At 37.0% G+C, this 22,722-nt stretch overlaps 1 protein-coding gene across 1 annotated transcript in view; it reads left to right on the top strand.

Annotated features, from left to right (window-relative positions):
- The window catches only part of ATP11B (ATPase, class VI, type 11B), a 129,074-nt gene extending 108,843 nt beyond the window's left edge, over window positions 1–20,231 (top strand). Inside the window, exons 29-30 of the mRNA XM_006869816.1 lie at window positions 13,970–14,100; window positions 18,483–20,231. Of these exons, the coding sequence (XP_006869878.1) occupies window positions 13,970–14,100; window positions 18,483–18,564 (213 nt within the window). The 3' untranslated portion in view covers window positions 18,565–20,231. The remainder of the gene's footprint in view (window positions 1–13,969; window positions 14,101–18,482) is intronic.
- Window positions 20,232–22,722: the final 2,491 nt, after the last annotated feature.

The raw sequence follows: 22,722 nt of genomic DNA, 5'->3' as shown, positions 1-22,722 counted from the left end.
TATATTGCTTCTTTTACCACAGGTTAAAATTGATTAAAAATTAAATGTACAATAAATCAGTTACCTAATTTATGTGTTGAGAGCCAATTTAATTTCCCTTTTTCCCTCACCAAATTCATTTTTAAATAACTTGACTAGATATTCTAGTGTTGTCTACTGCAAGAAGAAACTCTCAACTCATGGACCTCCTAGCCTGCTGTTTCATTTCCACTGAGACAGTATATGGTCAGTTAGATCCCTGTGTGACATTATTTCTTTACTGCAGGCAGTAATCATTATTATTCCAGCATTGCATCATCACCTCTGATTTCCAGCGATGGAGAGACAGAAACATGTCAGCTAATTCATTGTTTACCAAAGTAGCAAGAAAGATCATACCCACAGTTATTCTGAGCTTTGTTTTTCACCAGAATAACAATGTGGTGTTAAGAATGAAAAATAAATTTTTTGATGGTAAAGCCACCAACTCTACAAATGTCAGTCATGTATGTGTACCATGTATGATATTTCCAGCTGTAGTAGGAACAGATGTCTTTACAAAGCATGTCCTGTGTCTGTCTCTTAGGTGATGACTACAGCTCACTGACTTGTCATATGTCCCATCCCTTTTCTGTCCACTTATAGATGTACTCCAACACAGTCGCTTTAAGTGACGAGTTCATCGCACTGCAGCCATTGTCGAGGGCCAGGAATCAGCTGAGCAAACTTAGGTAGAGTAGGAGGAGTAGAACCTCATTAACTCTTCTGCATGCTAAAGGTCAATTACATAGTACTAAAAAGATGGGCAGAGGCATGAATTACCAGTGGGACATTTTTTGCTAGCACAGCTCTGTCCCTGACTAATTGGACCTTTATTAATACGTGTGTTAAAGTTAAAAAATATATCCATTTCTTCTTTTGAGAAGAAAATTTCACTTAAAAATTCAGCCTGATAACTGGACAGAGATAACTATACCTATTATATATGTTTTTATACCTTAAGTACTTTTTCTAGCACAATTCTAATGCTTCTGCTTGTCATTATACATTTTTAAGAATGTTCTTGCATGTTGAATAGCTAAAGCTTCAGAAATTCATCCTAAAGTTTAAAGTTTTAAGTTGTAGTTACTTGGAAGTGAGAATTGCCCATTTTTTAATGTTTCCTTAATCTCTGTTATAAATCCATGTGTGTGTTTGTGTTTGTATACTGTAATGCCTGCTGAAGCATTTCCTATCCATGCTACTCTTTAGTGCATCTATAAATTGAACACTATATTTTTATATGTTTCAGGTGTACTTTTACCTTCACTGACAGATCCATTCTGTCCATTTACACACACAAACTATTAGTAGTCTAGAGATATCTTCTGATGGAAGGGAATGATGGGTTAGATCCTACAACTATTGATATGAAGACACTAAAATTATAGATCAAGTTTAACACCAGTTTGCTTTGGAGGAAAAACGTCATATAACCAAAAGATTTCTGTTTGTTTTAGCATTCTTCTATTGCTTGCCCTGTTGGTGACTTTTGAGGATACTTATCAAGCAATTTTTTTTTTATTCTTTTTTATTCCAAGGTATCTAATCTGTCTACATTCATTTTATGAAATGAACGGCTTTGACAAAGCACTGCTTAAATAATCTCTTATGTATTCTTTGATTCATAGTTTTAAGGTGCTTTTAAGTTTTATAAACCTTTCAAACTTTTTTTAAAAATCATTATTGTTAACTTCCAGGTTTTTAAAATATTCTGTGTTGAATCTGGTAGCGTAGTGGTTACGAATCAGGCTGCGAACCTCAAGGTCAGCAGTTCGAAACTACCAGCTGTCCCACGGGAGAAAGATGAGACTTTCTACTCCCATAAAGATTTACAGCCTCGGAAACCCTGTTCAGGGTTGCTATGAGTCGGTTCCGACTCCATGGCACATAACAACAACAACAATAATTATAGATGAATATACAAAGAGATCTTTCAATGGTAGTAAACTAAATTTCATGATAACACAAGAACCCAAGTCAAAATAAACGTTGAAGATTTGCCTTCATCTTTGATTGAGCCAAATATGTCTGTTACATTTTATAGGTAGATAACTTTCTAGAAACAGTGATTTTAACATATAATAACTCTAAGGCAATAGGAGAGTTCATTATGTAAAATAACACCGGCACACTTTTGTGAAGTGAAGATAACTTTTGCATTGAGAATAAGATTTTATTTTTCTCAAATCTTATTTTTACACATATTGGCTTAAATCAAGCCACATTTTTTTTTTTGTGCATTGCTAGACTGAAAAAGGACAGGGAGAGAAGATCATAAATCAAAAAGACCCCAAGCTCCTTAAGACTATAATGGAATGGGAAGCTTAACATCCATCTGTGAATGAACACGGTGAGAGCAGGGTTATTGGTCAGGTAGGCTTTGCTGTAAGCCGTTTTCCAATGTAGTTGTTAAGTGCCATCAAGTTGGTTCCAACTCATAAAGACACTGTATCAGGTTTCTAAGCAGCAGCTGGTGGGTTTGAACCACCATCCTCATGGTAAGCAGTCCAGTGCTTAACCTACAGCGCCACACCAGGATTCTGTTCTCCAGTAAGGGGAAAGAGCTCTGCTGGGGAAGCAGGAAGCCTGGATGCTTGCGCCACCTGTGGGTCTCCTTTGTACCTCCTAACCAATTCAGCTCTCCTCTTGGATCCCGAGCCCCCAGGCCTTCTCATCAGTAACATGACCATTTTACAAACTGTTGTCTGTTTACTTACTGTCAGCAAAGGAAAACAAAAGAAGAAATATCATGCTCAGCTAAAGTCTAGGCAGAAGCAATGATGCTCAAATGGGCAGTGACCCCTGGATGACACTGCTCATAGCTGCCTGGCCAACAAGTGCCCACCTGCATCTATCTGCTGATACGTCCCATGCTTTTGCATATCTCTTGTTTCTTAGCCGCATTAAACGTATTCTTGGATGTGATCAGTGGTAGTTTAGTTGTTTACCATTGTGACAGAGAAGACAATTAATTGTGCAAACACCAGATACCTTTGAGAGCTTTTCAAATCTTTCTTCAGTTAACTTCTTAAGAACCATTGATACAGAGCTATTGGTTTGTTTTTTAAATAAATGAAAGCTCATGTGAGTGATTTCCCCTGTCCTGGATTATAGTCAAAGCTACTGAAATATCTTCACGTAACTATTTTGAGTTTTTATGTGGATTTATGAGGAGAAATTTACCACAGCATTCTTTTTATAAAAGCAATTATTGGTCAGTAATTATTGCCTCAGACTTATAGATGAGGCAAAATTTATCTTTAATTCAGTGATGACATTTTCTCATAATTTAAGAAAGGTTAAAATATAAATAGCTATGGCACATTTAAAAATGTCCATTGGAAGATCTCTAATAAAAATGTAGAAAAAGAATAGACATTTGTATAAATTTTTAAATATTTCAAATTAAGGATTAAATTTGTTTTATTCCCCCTCAAAAAAATCAAGTCAAGCCCCTTTCCCAAGTATCCTAAGATACTTGGGTAAGGCCATGTGACTTGTGTACTCTGCAGAAACCCTTTTAGAGATATCTTCTGAGGAGAGAGCATGAGGTGAGAAAATGGACTTACCTATGCAGTAAAAAACTTAAATCCTATTAGTGTATGTGTAATAGGAGAAATTGTATTTGTTGAAGGAAATCTGGCTTTAACTTAGCTGTACTGTATGTTTAGCAGCAGCTTCGTGCTCTGGAAAGTGATGATTGTGTTGTGTATGCTTTGTTGTGTTCCCCTTAAGAAGTGTTGATAGCTCCTTTCTTGTGACAGTAAATGTGCTGTTGTGTGAACTTTCTTTTGTGCCTCACAGATTGTGGAACCCAACTTGCTATTTTGATTCTAACCCTAAATATGGTGAGAATATTTTTCTGTAATATGAGACTTGTTGCTTTTTTGTCCTTCCAGATGGAAGAAGATAAGGGTTCAGTCAGCTCAGCATATGAATTTGCTGAAAGCAAGCACAGAGGGGAGGACAGTAGGCACCTGCTAGCTGAGGCTTGCAGCCAGCAGGACAGTTCTTACGTGCACTAGGTAGTACTGCGCGGTACCTTCCCGGGGACTCATCTGCTAAGTTCTCATGCTGGGGGCATGCCGTGGGAGAACTGACCCGACATTCCATTTTCACTTTACTAATCCCATCACTGTTTCCCATATGTCATTTTGGTTTAGTTGTTTTCCTTTTTTGTCATCTTCACATTTTTTGTATGTTCTATCCTTGAATCTTTTATTAATCTTCCTTTAGAATTAGAGTGACATATCACATTTGAACTCAAATTCCAACCTAGAAAAATTATTCTTACAATGTATTGTCTTATATACAGGAAAAGTTACATCTTATCAGGTCTCCTTTTGAAAATATGTCCCACTCTTTCTATTATTTCTGAAATGTTTCTCCTCTTAAAAGTTGTAGTTGTGTATCATTGAACATATCTCAGTGTAGCTAGAAACTGAATTATTTATCTAAATCTACCTCTCTAGTTGAATGATCAAATGAATGAGTGCTTAGAATTTTCTTACTTTTTACAGTAGCTAATAGTTGTATCTTTGTTATAAAAAAGTACGAATCAATGAATGCTTGATTCATTTACTGCTTGAGGAATAAACTTTAACAACTACTTATACTCCTAAGTGGAATATGGACGATAAAAACTCCCAGTACTATCATACTTGAACTATTTACCATTTCGTATATTCTAATTACTGGTCACAAAGATGCTGTTGTCTCATCACCTTTATAAGTGATGAAACTTTCAAACAAAGCTAATTTAAGATCATAAATCATTTAACTGTACAATAGGGTCACTATGAATCAGAATCAACTCAGTGGCAATGTATATGTATATGTATATAGATATATAAAATAAATCAGACCATAGTGCAATCACTTGTAGAATCTGAATTATTCTATGAAATAGATTTCAAGAATTAGATTTTGTTAATGAATGTCCCTAAATTAAGAATATTGAATATTAATTACTCAATACCTGATTATTATTAATGGGGAAAAAATTCAAAAGAATTCTGAATTTTTCTTCTGTATTGGTATAGTTCGAATGATTATCTTTACATATTTACCTTATATTTTGCTTAGATGCATAGAGAAATATTTTTCATTTGTTTGTTTCATCATATGTCCTAACTGGACAGCAAGGAAAACTCACATAAAGAGTTTGTTGGGTAAAGACGGAAACCTGGCCAAGATTTATAATATTCCCTGGATAATCCACAAAACAAATAACCTACTTGGGACTTGACTATTTTAAAATTATGAAATGATGTCCTCTGTGATAAAGATTCCCTAGTGATTCAGGTTGAAGTAGACATTTCGTAAGACATGGATTTGGTGCTCCCTTGCTTTATATGTCCACTAAAATGTAAATGCCATTGAGAACTGGGTTCTTAGAATACTCCCATTAAATTATGTTGTTGATGTTAAGTGCTAATGAGTCGCTTCCCACCCACAGCGACCCTGTAGAGGGTTTCCAAGGAGCAGCTAGTGAGCTTGGACTGTCAACCTAGCAGTTCAAACCAACTGTGCAGTCCAGTGCATTAACCCATAGTGCCACACCAGGAGCTCTGGTAGCATAGTGGTTATGAGTCGGGCTGCTAAACTCAAGGTCAGCAGTTTGAAACTACCAGCCATTCCACGGGAGAAAGATGAGGCTTTCTGCTCCTGTAAAGATCCCGGAAATCATCAGACAATATCTTTGTATCCCATGCAAGTAAAGTTTTACTAAAGGTAGTACAGAAATGGCTACAAGCATACATTGACAGAGAACTTCCAGAGGTTCAAGCCAGTGAAATGAGGGATATCATTGCTGATGTCCGATGGATCTTGGCTAAAAGCAGAGAATATAGAAAAGATGTTTATCTGTGCTTTATTGACTATGCAAAGGCTTTCGATTGTGTGGCTCATGACAAGCTATGGACAACATTGTGAAGTATAGTATTCTGGAACACTTAAATGTGTTCATGAGGAATCTATACATGGACAAAAAGACAGTTTTTTGAATAGAACATGGGAACACGGAAAGTTTTAAAATTACGAAAGGTGTGCGACAGGGTTTTATTCTTTCACCATACTTATTCAACCTGTATACTGAGCAAATAATCCGAGAAGCTGGGTTACATGAAGAAAAATGTGGCATCAGGATTGAAGGAAGACTCATTAATTAACAACCTGTGATATGTAGATGATATAACCTTGCTTGCTGAAAGTGAAGAGGACTTACAACACTTAATGATGAAGATCAAAGAGCACAGCCTTCAGTATGGATTGCATCTCAATGTAAAGAAAACAAAATTCCTCACCACTGGACCAATAAACAACATTCTTATCAACGGAGAAAAGATTGAAGTTGTCAAGGACTTCATTCTTCTTGGATCAACTATGAACACTTGTGGAAGCAGCAGTCAAGATATCAGAGGACGTGTTGCATTAGGCAAATCTGCTGCACAGGACCTTTTTAAAGTGTCGAAGAGGACTAAGGTGTGCCTGATCCAAGCCATGGTATTTTCAATAACCTCATATGCATGCGAAAGCTGGACAGTGAATAAGGAAGACCATAGAAGAATTGATTTTTGAGTTATGGTGTTGGAGGAGAATATTGAAAGTGCCATGGACTGCCAAAAGAACCAACAGATCGGTGTTGGAAGAAGTGCAGCCAGAGTGCTCCTTGGAGGCCAGGATGGCCAAACTTTGTCTCTCATACTTTAGACATATTGTCAGGAGGGACCAGTCACTGGAGAAAGATATCATGTTTGCTTAGGTGGAGGATCAAAAAATAAGAGGAAGACCCCCAGTGAGATGGATTGGCAAAATGGCAGCATCAATGGGCTCAAGCGTGGCAATAGCTGTGGGGACCAGGACAAGGCAGTGTTTCGTTATGTTGTACACAGGGTTGTTATTAATAGTCGGTACCAACTCGATGGCACCTAACAACAACAACAAAGATTTATAGCCTCGGAAATCCTATGCAGTGTTGCTATGAGTAGGAAGCTACTCCACGGCATACAATCACCACCACTGTTAAATTATAGGGACCTTGTTATGGTTACTGCTACAAGAGCATAATAAGTGAATTTTCTTCCTTATGCCAGTGACATTTGGCTTCTCTTTCTAAAAACTAGAAGCCCTCAAACCATAAATATGATTTTAGCAAAACTTCCTGAGGAATTTACCCTCCTGTGTAATTTTTTGTTTATCACTAAATTGTAATTCATTGAATGAAAAATATTTTGATTATTTTCTTCTCATAGACTTTTGCCTCTAGCATACATTGAGATTTTAAAAAATGTTTTTTAATATTGTTGAATGGCATCAAGTCTCTTTCAACTGACAGCAACCCCATGTAACAGAGTAGACCTGCCCCACAGGGTTTTCTAGGTTGTAATCCTGGATTGTAATCCTGGAGTCCTGGTGTGGCGCTGTTGGCTAATGTGTTAGACTGCAGAGTCGTTTGAACTACAAAGTTGGTAGTTCAGGCTCACCAGCTGCTCCTTGGAAATCCTCTACAGGGTCGCTATGGGTCGGAATCGACTCAATGGCACTTAACAACAACAGCAATAATCCTAGTATGGCGCTGTAGAATAATCACTAGAAAGCTAACTGCAGCGTTGGCAATTCAAGCCCACCAGCTCCTCTTCAGAAACCCTATACAAAGTCAGAACTGACTCGATGGCACTTAGCAGGAACAAATCTTTACAAGAGTAGATCACCAGAGCTTCCTCCCACAAAGCCTCTGAGTGGGTTCAAACTATCAGCCTTTTCAATAAGTAGCTGAGCATTTAACTGCAGTGCCACCAAAATAATAAGTGCTATGCACTATATATAGGACTCCTGACATGGCACTGTCAGATTAGCACTGGACTTGTAGGACCCAGCAGCTGCTTTGTGGAAATCCTGTACAGGGTCACTATGAGTCGGAACTGGCTTGATGGCACATAACAACAACATAGAATATATAAGGAGCTCTGGTAGTGTAGTGAATTACGAGCTAGGCTGTTAACCGCAATGTCAGTATTTCAAATCTACCAGTTGCTATGCAGGAGAAAGATGAGGCTTTCTGCTCCAATGAAGATTTATAGCCTCGGTAACCCTATACAGGCTCATTATGAGTCAGAACTGACTCTGCACACCACCACCACCCAATATGTACCTTTTCTAGTTTGTTCTGTTTTGAAGTAGCATTTGTGGTCAGCCTTAACCAACGCAGGCAGAGAGTTAGGCTAAGCCCTAAATTTTGCTGAGGGGGAAGATCTCTTTCCTAGTTATTCTCTCTTGTTTTTAGCTGTTGCTTGGGCCTTTGTTCTGCTGTTACTTCTTTGTCTCTGACTTTAGGGGCCCTGCTCTAGATGCCCTCTCTCCAGCTGACCTGACCCAGCCTTGGAGGAGTTCCAGCAGGGAGCTGGGAATCCAGAATTTTCTCATCCAGGATTGAGGCATTTAAGCCTCAGCCTTGTACCCTGCCGTCAGTATCAACATAAAACATTGTCAGCAGTTCAACCAACTGCAAGTCGCCACTGCCTCACATAACAGTGCCATGAGCTAAGGAAGAGACAACTGTGTATTCAGTTATTTGCCATTTTTGAATGAGGAAAATTCTGTAAGCAAATAGATGCTTACCTGTTATGCATCACTTTTTACAAAACTTAAATGTTTTTTCAAATCTATGCTGGCTTACCAAACAACATTTTTATCTGGAGGTTGATCCAAAATGAAGAAAAATATTAATATTGATATTATTTCTACCAAACAGTTATCCCATGACGTACAGAGAATGAAGTTATATTTACAAAACTGAATTCTTAACAGCAGCCATGATGTAACCTGGTTGTTCATTAATTAGTACTATTCTGATTTACCTTCTTTCTCCTTGAAAATTGGTGGATTTTGTCACCTTTTACACATTCTTTTTAAGTGAGGGCCTAAACAGAACATTCCTAGTTATTTTTTTAATTTGTTATTTATGTCACAAATTGAATCATTAATAAAACACATCATTAAAATAGAGGCCCTCGGTCTTTTTAAAACAAGGAATAAATCAAATAATAACAATGAGCTTGCCTAACAAATAGGATTCTTATTGTATGCCCATTGTCATAGTTAATTTTGTCATCCCATACAAAAATAGAAAAGACAGTAGAGAAGTATTCTATTTCTATTTATAACTATCTTTTTAAAGTTGCTGTCTCATTGACTAGGGTATGAGAAGGTAAGGGGGAAGGAAAGCTAGAGCAATGAATACGAGCTTGAGATACAGCAGTTCTTCAAATGCAACATAAACTGCTGTCTCATTGCAATTCTGAATAATGAGAGGAAGCTATGACTTGTTTTAGGGATTTTATTACTCTTATCATACTTGGAAATCAGTACTTTTTGGTGGCTTTTGGTTTTACTTTAGGAAAAGAACAACACTTTCTTAAACACAAACCTCTCCTCTCCCGGACTCCCCATAGCCCCCATAAATAAGCTTCTTTCCTTGTACTTAGAAGGCTACACAAAGTGCTCAGCTTGATTATCCAATAAATAAAACAGTTTTGTTGGCAAAAGTTTGAAAATTCATATCTAAACTCAAGAACTTGACTTGATAGGATAAAGTACTGTGTTATTATTGTTAGGTGCCATAGAGTTGGTTCCCATCATAGCGACCCTGTATAGGGTTTCAAGGAGTGGCTTGTGGTTCAAACTGACCTTGCAGTCCAGCTCATTAACTAACCACAGTGCCACACCAGGACTCCCCTAAGATGCTCTAGAAGTGACTGAAAAAATGTCAGAAATGTTAGACAATTTTCATAAAGAAGCTGTTTTGTAAATGCAAGAGGAGAAACTTGTAAATATTTACTGCCATTGTATATGAAGATAATCACAATAAGAACAGTGAGCCAGAATTTATTTCAAGAAGCAAATTCCATAAACGTGAACTTTTTCTCACCTGTCCATGGTTATGTTAAGTATATATAGATGTTCTGCTTATAGCTTTAAAATCATTGCTTTTTCCTGGGAGACAAGAGTGGTGGAGAGTGAGGAAACGTACCCATTCATTAAACCTTTGATAAATAAAGTTATGTTGCTACCAGGTAGGGTCTCATTCCAATACTTTGTTTTCTTTATCATTTGTAAACTCATTGCCATGGAGTCAATTCTGACTCACAGTAACCCTATAGGACAGCACAGAACTGCCCCATAGGGTTGAAATCCACAGCAGCAGATCGCTAGGGGTCTTTTGTCCCATGGAACCATTGGGGGTTAGAACCACTGACCTTTTGGTTAGCAGTGAGTCTTTAGCCACTGTGCCACCAAGTCTCCCTTCAAGTTATCTTTAAGAAGTTGTGTTTGGTTGATAGTAATGATCCTGTGCTTCTTTTAAACACAATTGAGGTCTAAATGCACTCAGCCCGAGACCCAGGTCAGAATGGGCGATCAAAGATGTGTGTATGCATGGGAACTGGTAAAGCTGCTTGTGGGGGAGCTAGCAAACAGAATAGCATTTTCTATAGATAGCTTTCCAAAGTCACAGGTAACCAGCATTTACAAAGCAGCTCGAGATTTTTCTCTTTAGGGGAAAAGGAAGGAATTTATTTAGTTTACAAGGTGGTCTGAAGAGGTTATTTCTTTATAATATTTTGGACAGTTTTCTAGTTATTTACCGTCTATGGGTTATCCGTATTTTAATACCTATCCTTACATTTTAAAGTGAAAGGGGATGAATGCAAAGGAAGATTAATTACCTGAGGTCAGATTTAGACACCTGCAGTGTTCTGAGCACATTTGGACACTTGAAGGCTGTGGTCTTCAGATGTCATCTTCACTGAACTGTCAAATGGCTGAGTACTACCTGTGGGTAAAGCACATATTGTTAAACTAAGACGTACCAGACAAGATCCGTGCTCTTTTGAGTTTCTGGACCAATTGTATGGTTTAAAAACTAAGGGAGATACAGGACCAGTTTGTTATTTTCTTGTTTTGTTTCTAATTTCCAATCCATCACAGACCAATACTTACAGAAATATCATTACTTGAAAAATGAAATTTCAACAACATACAAAATGAACCCCACATTTTAAATTAGTACTATATCTCACTCAATTATAAAGGTATTCTGTCAAATTGTCATGAACATTTCTAAACTCTTTCCCTTACAGACCAGAAATACTTATCTTCTCCTAAATCAGTAACTGTTGTTTGCAGACCAGCACTTAACCCATGGCTCGTACCTTGAGTCACGCTGGTCTTTTCTGCAAAGGGCCTGTAGTACCTTCTTCCCCTTCTACGGAGGCTGAGCTTGTACTGACTGCACACTGAGCCGCTCCGCTCCTCACACACGTGTACTCATTCTCTTCTCCCCTTCACGGGGGCCTCTTCTTCTCCAGCTCCAGCTTTTGAAATCCCACTCATCCTCAAATGCCATGTTTTTCATCAACTCTAATATCAATAGCAGCTGGCTTTGAGGTTTCCCTCCTCTTTTCTGATGATATTTGTTGTCAGCCTCAGATCATAATGATACGGAGGCAGTATAGTGGCGAGGTAAAGAGCTTTGGGAATGAAAGACACCAATGCTCAAGCCCCAGCTGGGCAACCTTGAACAAATTCTTGACCTGTTTTCTTTCTGTAAAATGGGGCTGATTTTGCTGCTTATTTTAAAAGGCTGCTTAAAGTTGTAAATAGGTAAACATGAGATCATCCTTCTTCATGAGGAACAGCTGACACGTATAGTTAAACACTCTATAAATATAACTGCTATTATTATTTGTACCTTTTCTTTACCCTTAGCTGACTTGATTGAGAGCAACATTGCTCTCTCTCATAGGAACCAATAGAGTTCTTTGCTGAATAAATATAAGTTAAGTTTAATTGTTTGTATCATTTAAATGATATAAACAAGCAGTGAAATAGAATCCAAAGAGAAAGACATCATTCATAGTTATAAAAGTGAGGAAAGTTCTATTGAGATTTGGGGCTTAAGCTGTACCTTTGTGGTGGTTGTGGTGGTGTTAGTGCTATTGAGTCGGTTCTGACTTATAGCAACCCTGTATATGGTTTCCGAGCTTGAACCACTGGCCTTGTAGTTCAAACCGGCTTTGCAGTCCAGCACATTAACCAACCCACAATCCCACACACCTGGACTCCAGCATTCTGACCCAAATTGGTGTTGCTTCTTGCCATGTGACCCAAAGGCAGGGAATACTACCAATTGGCCAGGAGACTGCATTGATAAGTAGAGAGAAAGGGCAGCCTGAGGTCAGATTGTAAAGAGTCTCAAAGGTATTAAGGAGTTGAGCTTTATCCTGTGACTGTGTGAGAACTGTAGAGCCCTGCGTCCTCCAGTAAGTGATTTTGAGATTGGGAGGTACTGAAGCCAAGGGACTCAAAGAGGAAACTGGGAGACAGGCAGGTGAAAGAAACCTTGCAACATTGCTCAAACTATTCCTCTGAATATTATGTTCCTTCTAGTGTTTCTGATATCTCTTGCTCTCTTCCCCACACACTGAGACTGACCATGCATCCTGACTTCTCCACCATCCCATACTCAGAAGTCTTTTTCCCAAAGTTAAATGGGCAAAGAACCTTTTTTTTCATGAACTGTCTGTAAACTACAGTGCCCTAACAGCTCCAAACCAAGGGTGTTGTAATGACAGAGCAAGTGTGGCTATTTCTCAGTGCTTAGCAAATCCTGGAACCATTGGTGCCATCAGACAGTTGCCAAACATGTGCTCTCAGATGGTTGGGTGTTCAGCAGGGTCACTCTGCACATGGACATTTGCAGCACCTCACCAGTAGCTGAGGTTCACATGCCAGGGTATTAACATATGCCACCAAGTCTGACTCTTCTGTCCATCGTGAACATCTCCACAAATGCCCTCTGTGGCCATACTTACAGTTTACTTGTGGTGATTCCCAACCTTCGTGAAATTGCAACATGTTAATGGATTGATTAATGTTTGTCTTCCTCTTTACTTTGGAAAGTTTGTTATAAAGTATGTTGCATATACAAAGGAAAGAATTAAAATAAGCTTGTTTAAAATAACAACCCTTCAGAAATTCAGAAGCACCCTTAACTGTAGCAAAACCAGGGTTGGGATTTACTGAGCTGTGTGGTCATACCATCACACACACCCCATTTTAACATGATTCATATCAGTAGTATGGAATTAGATTATAAATTGATTTAAAATTTGTGTATTTTAGAAAGTAATTCCATCTTAAATCTTACAAGTACTAATTTGCATGTTTAATAAATTTTAAACCATATACCATCAGCTAATTTTTTTAAAAGAAAAGCTGATTATGGCATGGTTGGCACTTAATAGTGGTTTAACAATTTAAACTAAATGATATTTCTTTCAAAAGTAATTATGGAGTGGGCAGATGCAGAGAGAGACCTTAGAGTCTGGCATGTAGTGAACACTATGTGAGTGTTTGCTACTATTGTCATTGCAGTTGTTGTTGCTTTTTTTCTCAGTTTTGAAGACGGGTTAGGTCCTGCTTGGTTGTTATTTCCTACTCTTCAAAATCGTTTCCACTCTACTAAAAACTCTATAAAAACTGCTAGACATTTTTTATGGAAATCGAATGAGCATTTCACTTAAACAAAAACGTAAGGAAAAATCAGAGCTTGTTAAGATTCTAAATAACTGATGTAAAAAAGCATTTCTGACCATAGTAAATATATCAAAATATGATAATTAAAATTCTAATCTTTGCAGATTGAGATAATATCCAGCTACTTATTTTTTAGTTATTTTACTAAACCTGCAGTTTAGGATACAGTACATTTCAAGTATTTTTTTGTGATTGCTCTATGAAATTAAAGCCTTCCATAAATTTCCATACTATAGAAACCATCATGTATCTGTATAGTCATATACATTACCTTTGGTTATATACATGTTTTTAAATACTTTTTGGTGGTCCATATCTATAAATACTAATTTTTCTGCTTCATCTCCTGCAGCTTACTGAAACAAATTCAGGTATCAAGTGCTTGGACTCCATGTGCTGTTTCTCAGGAGAAACAGCGTGCGCATCTGTTGGAAGAATGCTGGACCGAGTCATAGGAAGATGTAGTCCAGCCCACATCAGCAGGTGTGAAATTTCTCTAAGTAGCCTTTGCTGCAGATGAGTATCCTAATCTTCTGGAACAGGATGAACCTGCAACTCCAGATTCCTAACAAACCAGCAGCTGGTTTTACCAACTGAAGCAGGATGTGTACTACTTAGCACCTGGTGATGGTAGAGTTCACTTTGTGGCTTTGGGCTAGGGGGCTCTTTCACTCTAAAAGGAAGAGAAAGCACCTTGGAAGAGACTTTTCCATCTAATGAACACAGTTGGCTTTCCAGTCTTTCAACAATGTGATGACTAGGAGTGTGTATGTGGTATGCTTTCTTGTTTTGTAGAACTCTTTTTTGATTATACCTATACTACTGCTTTCTTTCTAGCAGGAATTTTCTAGTTTTGTTTTTGTTGTTTGATTTTTGTCTTTTCAAAATAATCTACACATACTAATGATATTAGAAAGCTTTTCTTTTCTTATTTTTCATCTAGATCCTCCAGTCAGTCATCTGAGGCAGATGTATTTTGACCCCCTCCCACCCCTTCTTTGGAGTTCTGGTGGCACTGCAGGATCATGCACTGGACTATAAGGTCTATTTGAACCACAAGGTTTGTGGTTCAAATTCACCAGCTGCTCCTTGGAAACCCTATACAGGGTCGCTATGAGTCAGAACTGACTCAACAGCACTGCACAACAAGCCTCTTCTTCATCTCTATAATGAAGTATTTGAGATGAATAGTGATTTTTAAGTTTCTTTCTCTTGGTAATTAGGTTGTTGTTGTTGTTGTTATGTGCCGTGAAGTCGGAACCGACTCATAGCGACCCTGTACAGGGTTTCCGAGGCTGTAAATAGTCAGCATAAAAGTTTAAAACTTCTAACAGGCTCTTTAAATTCTGGATTTAAAAGAATCTTTATATTTTCACTCCCTTCCAAATGTACTTCGATCAGAGCAAAAGTAATCATTTTTGTATTGTAAAATTTCTTTCCACCTGCAGTGGATTCATTTCTTTATACATATCCCCATCTAGGAGATATTTGGAGACAGAAATAACTTTTTTCTACACTGTGATGTTCTTTATGTAAATGATACTATATTCCCCAAATCTCTGGCAGCAGTGCTCTGGGGTATGTGAGTGGGCTACTGAAGGCAGGCTAGATGCTGATTCCCATTGTTCCAGTGTGCTACATGAATGTTCCCATTTTCTATGTGAAATGGCTGAGAAAAGGTTGGTAAATGCTGTAGGAGCAGGGAATAAAGATGGAGGAGGGACTACTCTTACCTAACGAGAAAAGAATTGTTAATTGGGCTACTTTGGTGTTTTGAAATATGATGAGTATGATAGAGCATTCATGTATCAGAAAATCCAGATAACTTTCACTGACAAGCTTGTCATTTCTCACTTGAACTTCAGCTGTGGCCAAATTTGTATTGTACAGTTGCACTTATAAATACCATGCCTTTGTCTATATAACGTCTATGGTTCTATTCCCATTCATTCTGATATGATTATGACATGTAGTCAAACCATTTCCCTAATTCTGCAGTATCATTTTGTAGTAATTTCATTCCACATAACTAGGATTACTGTGAGCAGTTAAATTTATTGGAACTTTGTTCTGACTTATACAATTGTATTATAAGATGCATTACAACAAAGTAGCTCTGTCGTGTTTACAAGCCAAAGAGTTTCCCAAAGGAAGTTTCAGAAGGATTTATTTTATATTATTATATTATTTTACCTCTTAACATAGCTTATTCTACACAGAGTTAAGGCAGGAGTTAGAGTAGGACACTATTCTGGAGGTTCTACAGAATTCTTTTAAATTTCTACTTCAATAGAAAGTTATCTTTAATGACACTATGCATGTTACAAAAGAAAAGCTAGAATTAAGTATGAATGAGCCAGATTTTTTCTTTATACATATCATCAGTTATTTAAGTAATGTTGTTGTTGTTAAGTACCATCTCATAGTGACCCTGTATAAGGTTTCCAAGAGTGACTGGTGGGTTGGAACTTCCTACGTTGAGGATACCAATCCAGTGCTTAGCCTACAGTGCCACCCAGGACTTATGTATGCCCCCACTAGTCTCTACATTGCTGTTTCTGTGCTGTATTAGCTATTTGGAACCTGACCCAAGGTTTATTGCATTTATTTAGGCCTGGTCTCTTGAAGGTAACTGTTACCATCTATACTTCTTTTTGCTTAAAATTGTGCCATGTTCTTTTCTTTTATGGAGTTTTTCCTGCTAATAAAATGTTCAAGTTGGTTACTGATATCATATTTGACAGACTGTAAATACCTTTCTAGTTTTGTTCAGCATCTCAGATTCTATTGCTGCTTACCGTTGTCTCCCTTTTTTTCTCTCTTGAATTATTATCTGAAAAAAAATTTTTGAGATCTGTTGACTTTTTTCCTAGTGGATAAAATCAAAACAACATGCAGAACTATGTGGTGCTTTCCAAGGGCTATATGAAAAATGCCATAGATCCATTAGCACGATACTTAAACTTTTAAAATCATTTTGATATTTAGAGTTTTGTTTTTTATGTACAATTGTATTGGTAAAATGTATTTGGCAGCCTCAATATTACATTTCTACCTTATGTGTAACTTAAAAGAGAAGGCAAGGCTGAGATCTCCAATATAAGATGTAGGAATCCTTGTATATTTGTTCCATTACCTCATTAAACATGAGGCATAATGGGCATCATTTGAGAAAGACAACTAGTACACTTACCACAGATCTCTCTGCTTTTTAGACTTTTATCAGCTAGGCACAAAAATTCTTTCTATTATTTGATGTTCTCAAAGGAATACGCCATACTGCAAAGCTAGCATCCTGGTGCTATAGAGATGTCATGACCTGTCGTTACATACTTTTTAGCAGAAAATTAATTTATATGTGCATTTTACCAAGAGTAACTTTATCCTAATCAAAACTATCTTTAAAATAAAAATGGGTTAATAATTCATCTGTAGTTCAGGTGTTTAGTGTTCTGTCAAGTATGATATTTAACACAAGTGCACATGTGGACTTTGAAAAGATTTAAAATGAAGGGAACTCTTTACCTAATGAGATTCTTCTGTTTCAAAGATTGGGAAAGTAGGGGGAAAAGTGATATAAAATACTGGCACTTTGGGCGTGGAAACTGGATCCCAGAAAATTGAATACATAATTACATGTTGTGTGTATCTGAGTGTACTTTGTCCCCAGTGAAGACTTACTCTTGAAGAAACTTTCATATTATTTATTTTGCACATATTGTGTGCCTGTAATGTACCAGGCTCTGTGATGTACTAGGTGCTACAGAGACAGTGGTGAGCCAGAGATAATGTCCAAGCTTTCCTGGAAACTAGTAAAATTAGAGACCTGGTGAATCATTGATAGAATGGAATTGCTATGTTTGCCAACGTTATAAAATTTCTAGAATCCGAACTTCATTATGCCTGTGCTCACTTAATGGCTGGTTTAAATTGGAAGGATAGGGTCTTTAGGAAACTGCTACCTTTATCTGACAAAGGCGAATTGGAATTGGAGCTGTCTTCAGCATAGTCCCTTCCTCTGACATCTTTGATTAGGGAAAGTTAAGGACCCCGGCCAAAGTTACATAGAATGTAACTTTTAGTCTTATAAGAAAAGCCACCTTTGCCTGAGGGATCCTAATTGTCCTTGACATTGGTTCCTCTCGTTTCAGCATGGCAGGCTATTTTTTCATCTTGGAGGTTTTTAGCTTGAATTAATACAGCTACAAATAAATTTTTATGTAATGATTCCTTATGGACCTTGTCATAGTAGTTGACTTTTCCAGACCAGTAGAGGCTCATTTGTTGAAACCCTAGTAACCTAGAGGTGTCTTTTGGTACCTATCAAAGAAACCGTTTACTACATTCAAGCTGATTCTAAAATCTCTAGAGTTCATATTGTAAAGAACTGACCAATAATATGAACGTATTATTACTTTCATTCCAAAGCTTTTGGTAAGTGGGATTGTTTTATTTGTTTCTGTAATGTCAAAATACAGCCTCGTTGCTTTTCAGTGTAACTGAATGTACAAAGCTCTTCATTACCTATTTCTTATTGAATTGTAACATTTTAGGAGCACCTCCTGCTTAACTACCTGTAGAAACTGTTTTAATGCTAATGAATATCTGAATTTTGGTGAATATCTGAATTTTGGCTAATATTTTTATATAAAGACTAGAGTATTATTTTTCCCAACTTTTTGTATAGAATAAATAGAATGGTCATTAGATGCTAGCATGAAGATCTGACATTAGCATATAAAATGAATCACTCAGTGATTATTTAAAAATTCAAGTTACACTTGGGTCCTAAGTTTTAAAGTGAATTTTTCTGAAGTAAAACATAGGTCCTGGTGAGCCAAACTTTTCTCTTATTGTTACTTTAGATCATGGAGTGCATCGGATCCTTTCTATACCAACGACAGGAGCATCTTGACTCTCTCCACAATGGACTCATCTACTTGTTAAAGGGGCAGTAGCACTTTGTGAGAGCCATTCCAGGTCCTTTCCTAAAATTCAGTGTGATTATCCTTTCAATGGCCACACTAGCTCTGTAAAATTTCTTCCTGAAAGTTCTGGAATTGCTCAGACCCAGTCAGTTGCAATGGCAGACAAACAGAAAGTATTAACATGATACCCCTGGGACTGCCCCAAATCTGAATCTAAGCATGTTTAAATTTATCAATAAGGAGAGATTTTTCATCTGTCTGGATTGTCTCTTGTGCTTTGGGGACTCCAAAGGGCATTTCATCCTGTGGCTGAGGCCACTGCATTTTTGATATCAATGTAGAAAAGGGCGATAGCAAACTCCTCCTACCTATGTGTATGTTTTAGTATTAGCTTGGTTATTGACTCTTCTATTGAAATCTGCTTCTGTAAATTGTGCTGAAAAGTTTGCCTTGAAAACTCTATTTTTTTATTAGAGTTATATTTGAAACTGTTCATGGGAAAAGTTTATGTGAATATTGAGAAATTTTGGTCCCTCTGTGACCCATGTTGTTAATTCATTAATGCTTTCTAAGATCCCAGAGCAACATAGGAGAATGCAGTTCCATCCACTACTTCCTGCAGTACAGGGAGAAAAGAAATACAATTCCAGACTTCTCTGGCTGCACTGTAACACAACCAGTAAAGGGAACCAAATAAAGGCCAAGGATGTATACTATCTTACACATAAATCAGGAATCAAGTGCATTCACCAAATTTCAAATTGATATTTAATAAGAATATTTTTGTGGCAGAATATGAAGAACCTATAATGGGTAAATTTGGCACATTAGCATATTAATTTAATGTGTTCATGATTGGATTTTTTTGCATGCTTTAATCTGGTTAATATATTTAAATTTGCTTCCCCCTCCTCCTCTTTATTTATCCTGAAGGCTCTGTTTATGATACTTTATGACAATGTTGTAAAGTTCAAATATATCAATAAAAACAAGTTTGGACAGTATTTAAATATTGCAAATATTTTTAATTATATAAATCAAGATACTATTGGGTAATTAAATCACTAAAAAGAGCTGAGCCTCTTTCTGTGGCAAATTTAGAATTCCACTGCCTTTCACTTTAGAATAAGGGATTTCAGAATAAAATCCTTTTAAGTCATTGTCTTATCTGAGTTACAGTGGGCTACCACAGTAAAGTGAAATATACCCAGTGTCCCATTACAAAGTATATTTTCAGGTATGGCTATACAATGTAAATGAAACAATGCTAAGTTTTTATGGGGTAATTGCCTCAATAAATGAAAATGCCAAGAATGCTTAATCAGGTACATGTGACTATAATTAACTCATTGTACTTCAAGTTCGTTTCTATCCTGAATTGATCATGTAAATTCAGCATTGTCATTTGTTTTGACAAAAAGTTGGTTTAAAATTTGACAATGAACATTGGTTTAAGAACGAGTGCCCATCTCTTAGCATACGTACATATAATGATTACATATAAAATTGAGTGAAAACGGTTACATGAATTGTTGCCAGAATTCTCAGTTGAGAGTTTCTGTTAGTGGAATGATTACAGTAGAGCTCTTCCATTTCCTACTTCATAAATAGTAGTGTTCTGGGATAGGCTGCTACAGAGAGAATGGTAGACATAACTCTTAACTATTTTCTTGCTAATATGCTATTTTGTTTCAATGATGCAAGAATGTCATGTTACCCTAAATATTAATTTTTATAAGTGGAATGATTACAGTAGAGCTCTTCCATTTCCTACTTCATAAATAGTAGTGTTCTGGGATAGGCTGCTACGGAGAGAATGGTAGACATAACTCTTAACTATTTTCTTGCTAATATGCTATTTTGTTTGTTTCAATGATGCAAGAATGTCATGTTACCCTAAATATTAATTTTTATAAGTCGTCTTTTTTTGTTGTTAATTCAGATTTCCCTAATGATGAGTTCAGGAAGATAGTGTTTGAAATAAACTAAAGGAATAATACATAGTCCACAATGTGTGCACTCACTAATTCGTGTTCCCGAAGAGGAAGTTTTACAGAAATTCTGGAGTGCTTTAGTGGAGGGCCTTTTCCTAGACTATCTCATCAAATGTACGTAAAGCAAAATGACAATCAGTAGAACTGCATTACATCGACTTTACCGTGTTTGCCCCCAAATAAACTGGCTGCTGACACTAGAGAAAGGACTCCAAAGCCATCAAGCAGTCTCTGGCCAAAATGCTACTATGGCATTTTGTTTGTAAGTGCAGCACTCAGTAGGCATGGCAGGAGGGCAGCGAGTCTGCATGGCGCTTACCATGCGGTTTGTAATTCTTGCATTCACCGTTTGATGTTAGTTCAGAAGAACCTTGTATCAAAAAATAAATGTAAATGGTATCGATATGATCATCCTGCTGTAATTCAAAACCTACTCCATCGAAAGGATGATTACCCTGTATTTGTAAAGCAAGAGTTCCCTGGTTTAGAAGTTTCTTGAGTAGTTTTTTAGAGCTAATGTTCATATTTATCAAACTTTTACTACTTAACCAGCAATCACAGAAAAGTTTTCCCTTTGCATATTACTTTAAACTTCCTTGGAAAGTACGATGTTGAAAATTAACCTACTCTTATCTGCTAAAACCAAAGTAAGGTGTTAAATGTGTTATTGCTAGGCCTTGGCCCAGCTTAAAGGCTGTAGCCCTACAGATAATGACAAGCACCTGCCACAGCTCAGCAAACTCACCCGGGAGTTGGCTGAATGTGGGCCAGGGAGAATGGCAGCTACCCAGCCTGGCTTTGGGGTTGAGAAGAAAAAAGGGAAGAATTTTCTGTCTGAGTTTCTGTAATTGTCCTTCTCCTTGATCTCCACTGTGTACAAAGGCTTCCCAGACCTCATTCTAGGCCCTGACCCCTGATGCAGACTAAAGAGCCTTAAACAGAGGCAAATTGCCATGTGAGAAGATAACTACCCTCAGCCCTATTATTAATACCAGGGCTAGGATCATTTCTGCTATGTAAGACTGTAAAATTAGACTTGGTATGATAAGCTTAAGACTCTTACTGAGAGACAGAAGTCAAGGCCACTAAACAATTTACAATTAATAGTTGTACTCTTGGCATTGACGGCAAAGGAAAACTGTCCCATGTTTGTGTATTTCCTGTAGATGCCAATTAAGGGCATGATATAAGCAAGCATCGATAAAACTAGTACACCAAAGAGTCATAGAAAACATGTTTTATTCATTTTGGTCCTCCTTTATAGATATTTTTATTTCTATATTGAAACAAGTCTTTTATTTTCATAAAAATGAAACATCAAACTTGTTTTATGTGAGATAATGAGTGATATTTCTACAAAGTAATCTCATAACTAATGATGTGTTTGTAATAATGGTGATTATTAGATTTGTATGAGGAATGAGCTGAAAATATTGTAGCAATACTTAGTATTAAATTTCTGGACCTCACTGTGGCTATCTAATGTAATCCTTGGAAAAATCCTCCGCGTTGCCAGTAAATGTAGTATACTTACTGTACAGGTCTTGGTAATTTTTTAAAGTTTATGAAATTATATTTATCAAATAAACACTTTGCTATATACATAATAGTTTCTCCATCATTTTAAGCATGTTAAGCTTCTCTTTGCTCATGACAACCAGCGCTGCCAAACTTGGTTAAGTTAAATTTTACTTGTAGGACAGGAATATCGTTAGACCTTTCACTGACTGAGATTTTTAAAAATCTAGATGTTCTATGATTATTAGGATTTATGGATCGTCAGCACAGCCCCTGAAAACAGGACGGAGAGAAATGCATCAGCTGTGTAAAGAAGGACACACTTCATCCGGAAATGGTGTTCATTCATGAAAAGACAGCCAAGGGAGCTTGGGAATCTGGAAGTGACTTACTCCATATAGGTTATCTTCTTACTTTTAAATGTAACTGATATAATATGTATTTGTATATAAAATATTCCAACCTAATGACACCTAAACATTTTTCCTTACAGTGTCTTCTGTTGCCAGCTAGAACACACATAATTGTTTTAATTTACATTTGTGTTTAAAAACAAACAAAAAAAAGATATGGGCTGGAACAATGGGCTCAAATATCACAATATTGTGAAGATGTGCCGCTGTGAGTTGGAACTGACTCGATGGCACCTAACAACAAAATTAAAA

Source organism: Chrysochloris asiatica, unplaced genomic scaffold, assembly GCF_000296735.1.
Source record: "Chrysochloris asiatica unplaced genomic scaffold, ChrAsi1.0 scaffold00135, whole genome shotgun sequence".
Lineage (NCBI taxonomy): Eukaryota > Metazoa > Chordata > Mammalia > Afrosoricida > Chrysochloridae > Chrysochloris > Chrysochloris asiatica.
Note: the sequence above shows the minus strand (reverse complement) of the source record. Positions and strands in the feature narration are given on the sequence as shown.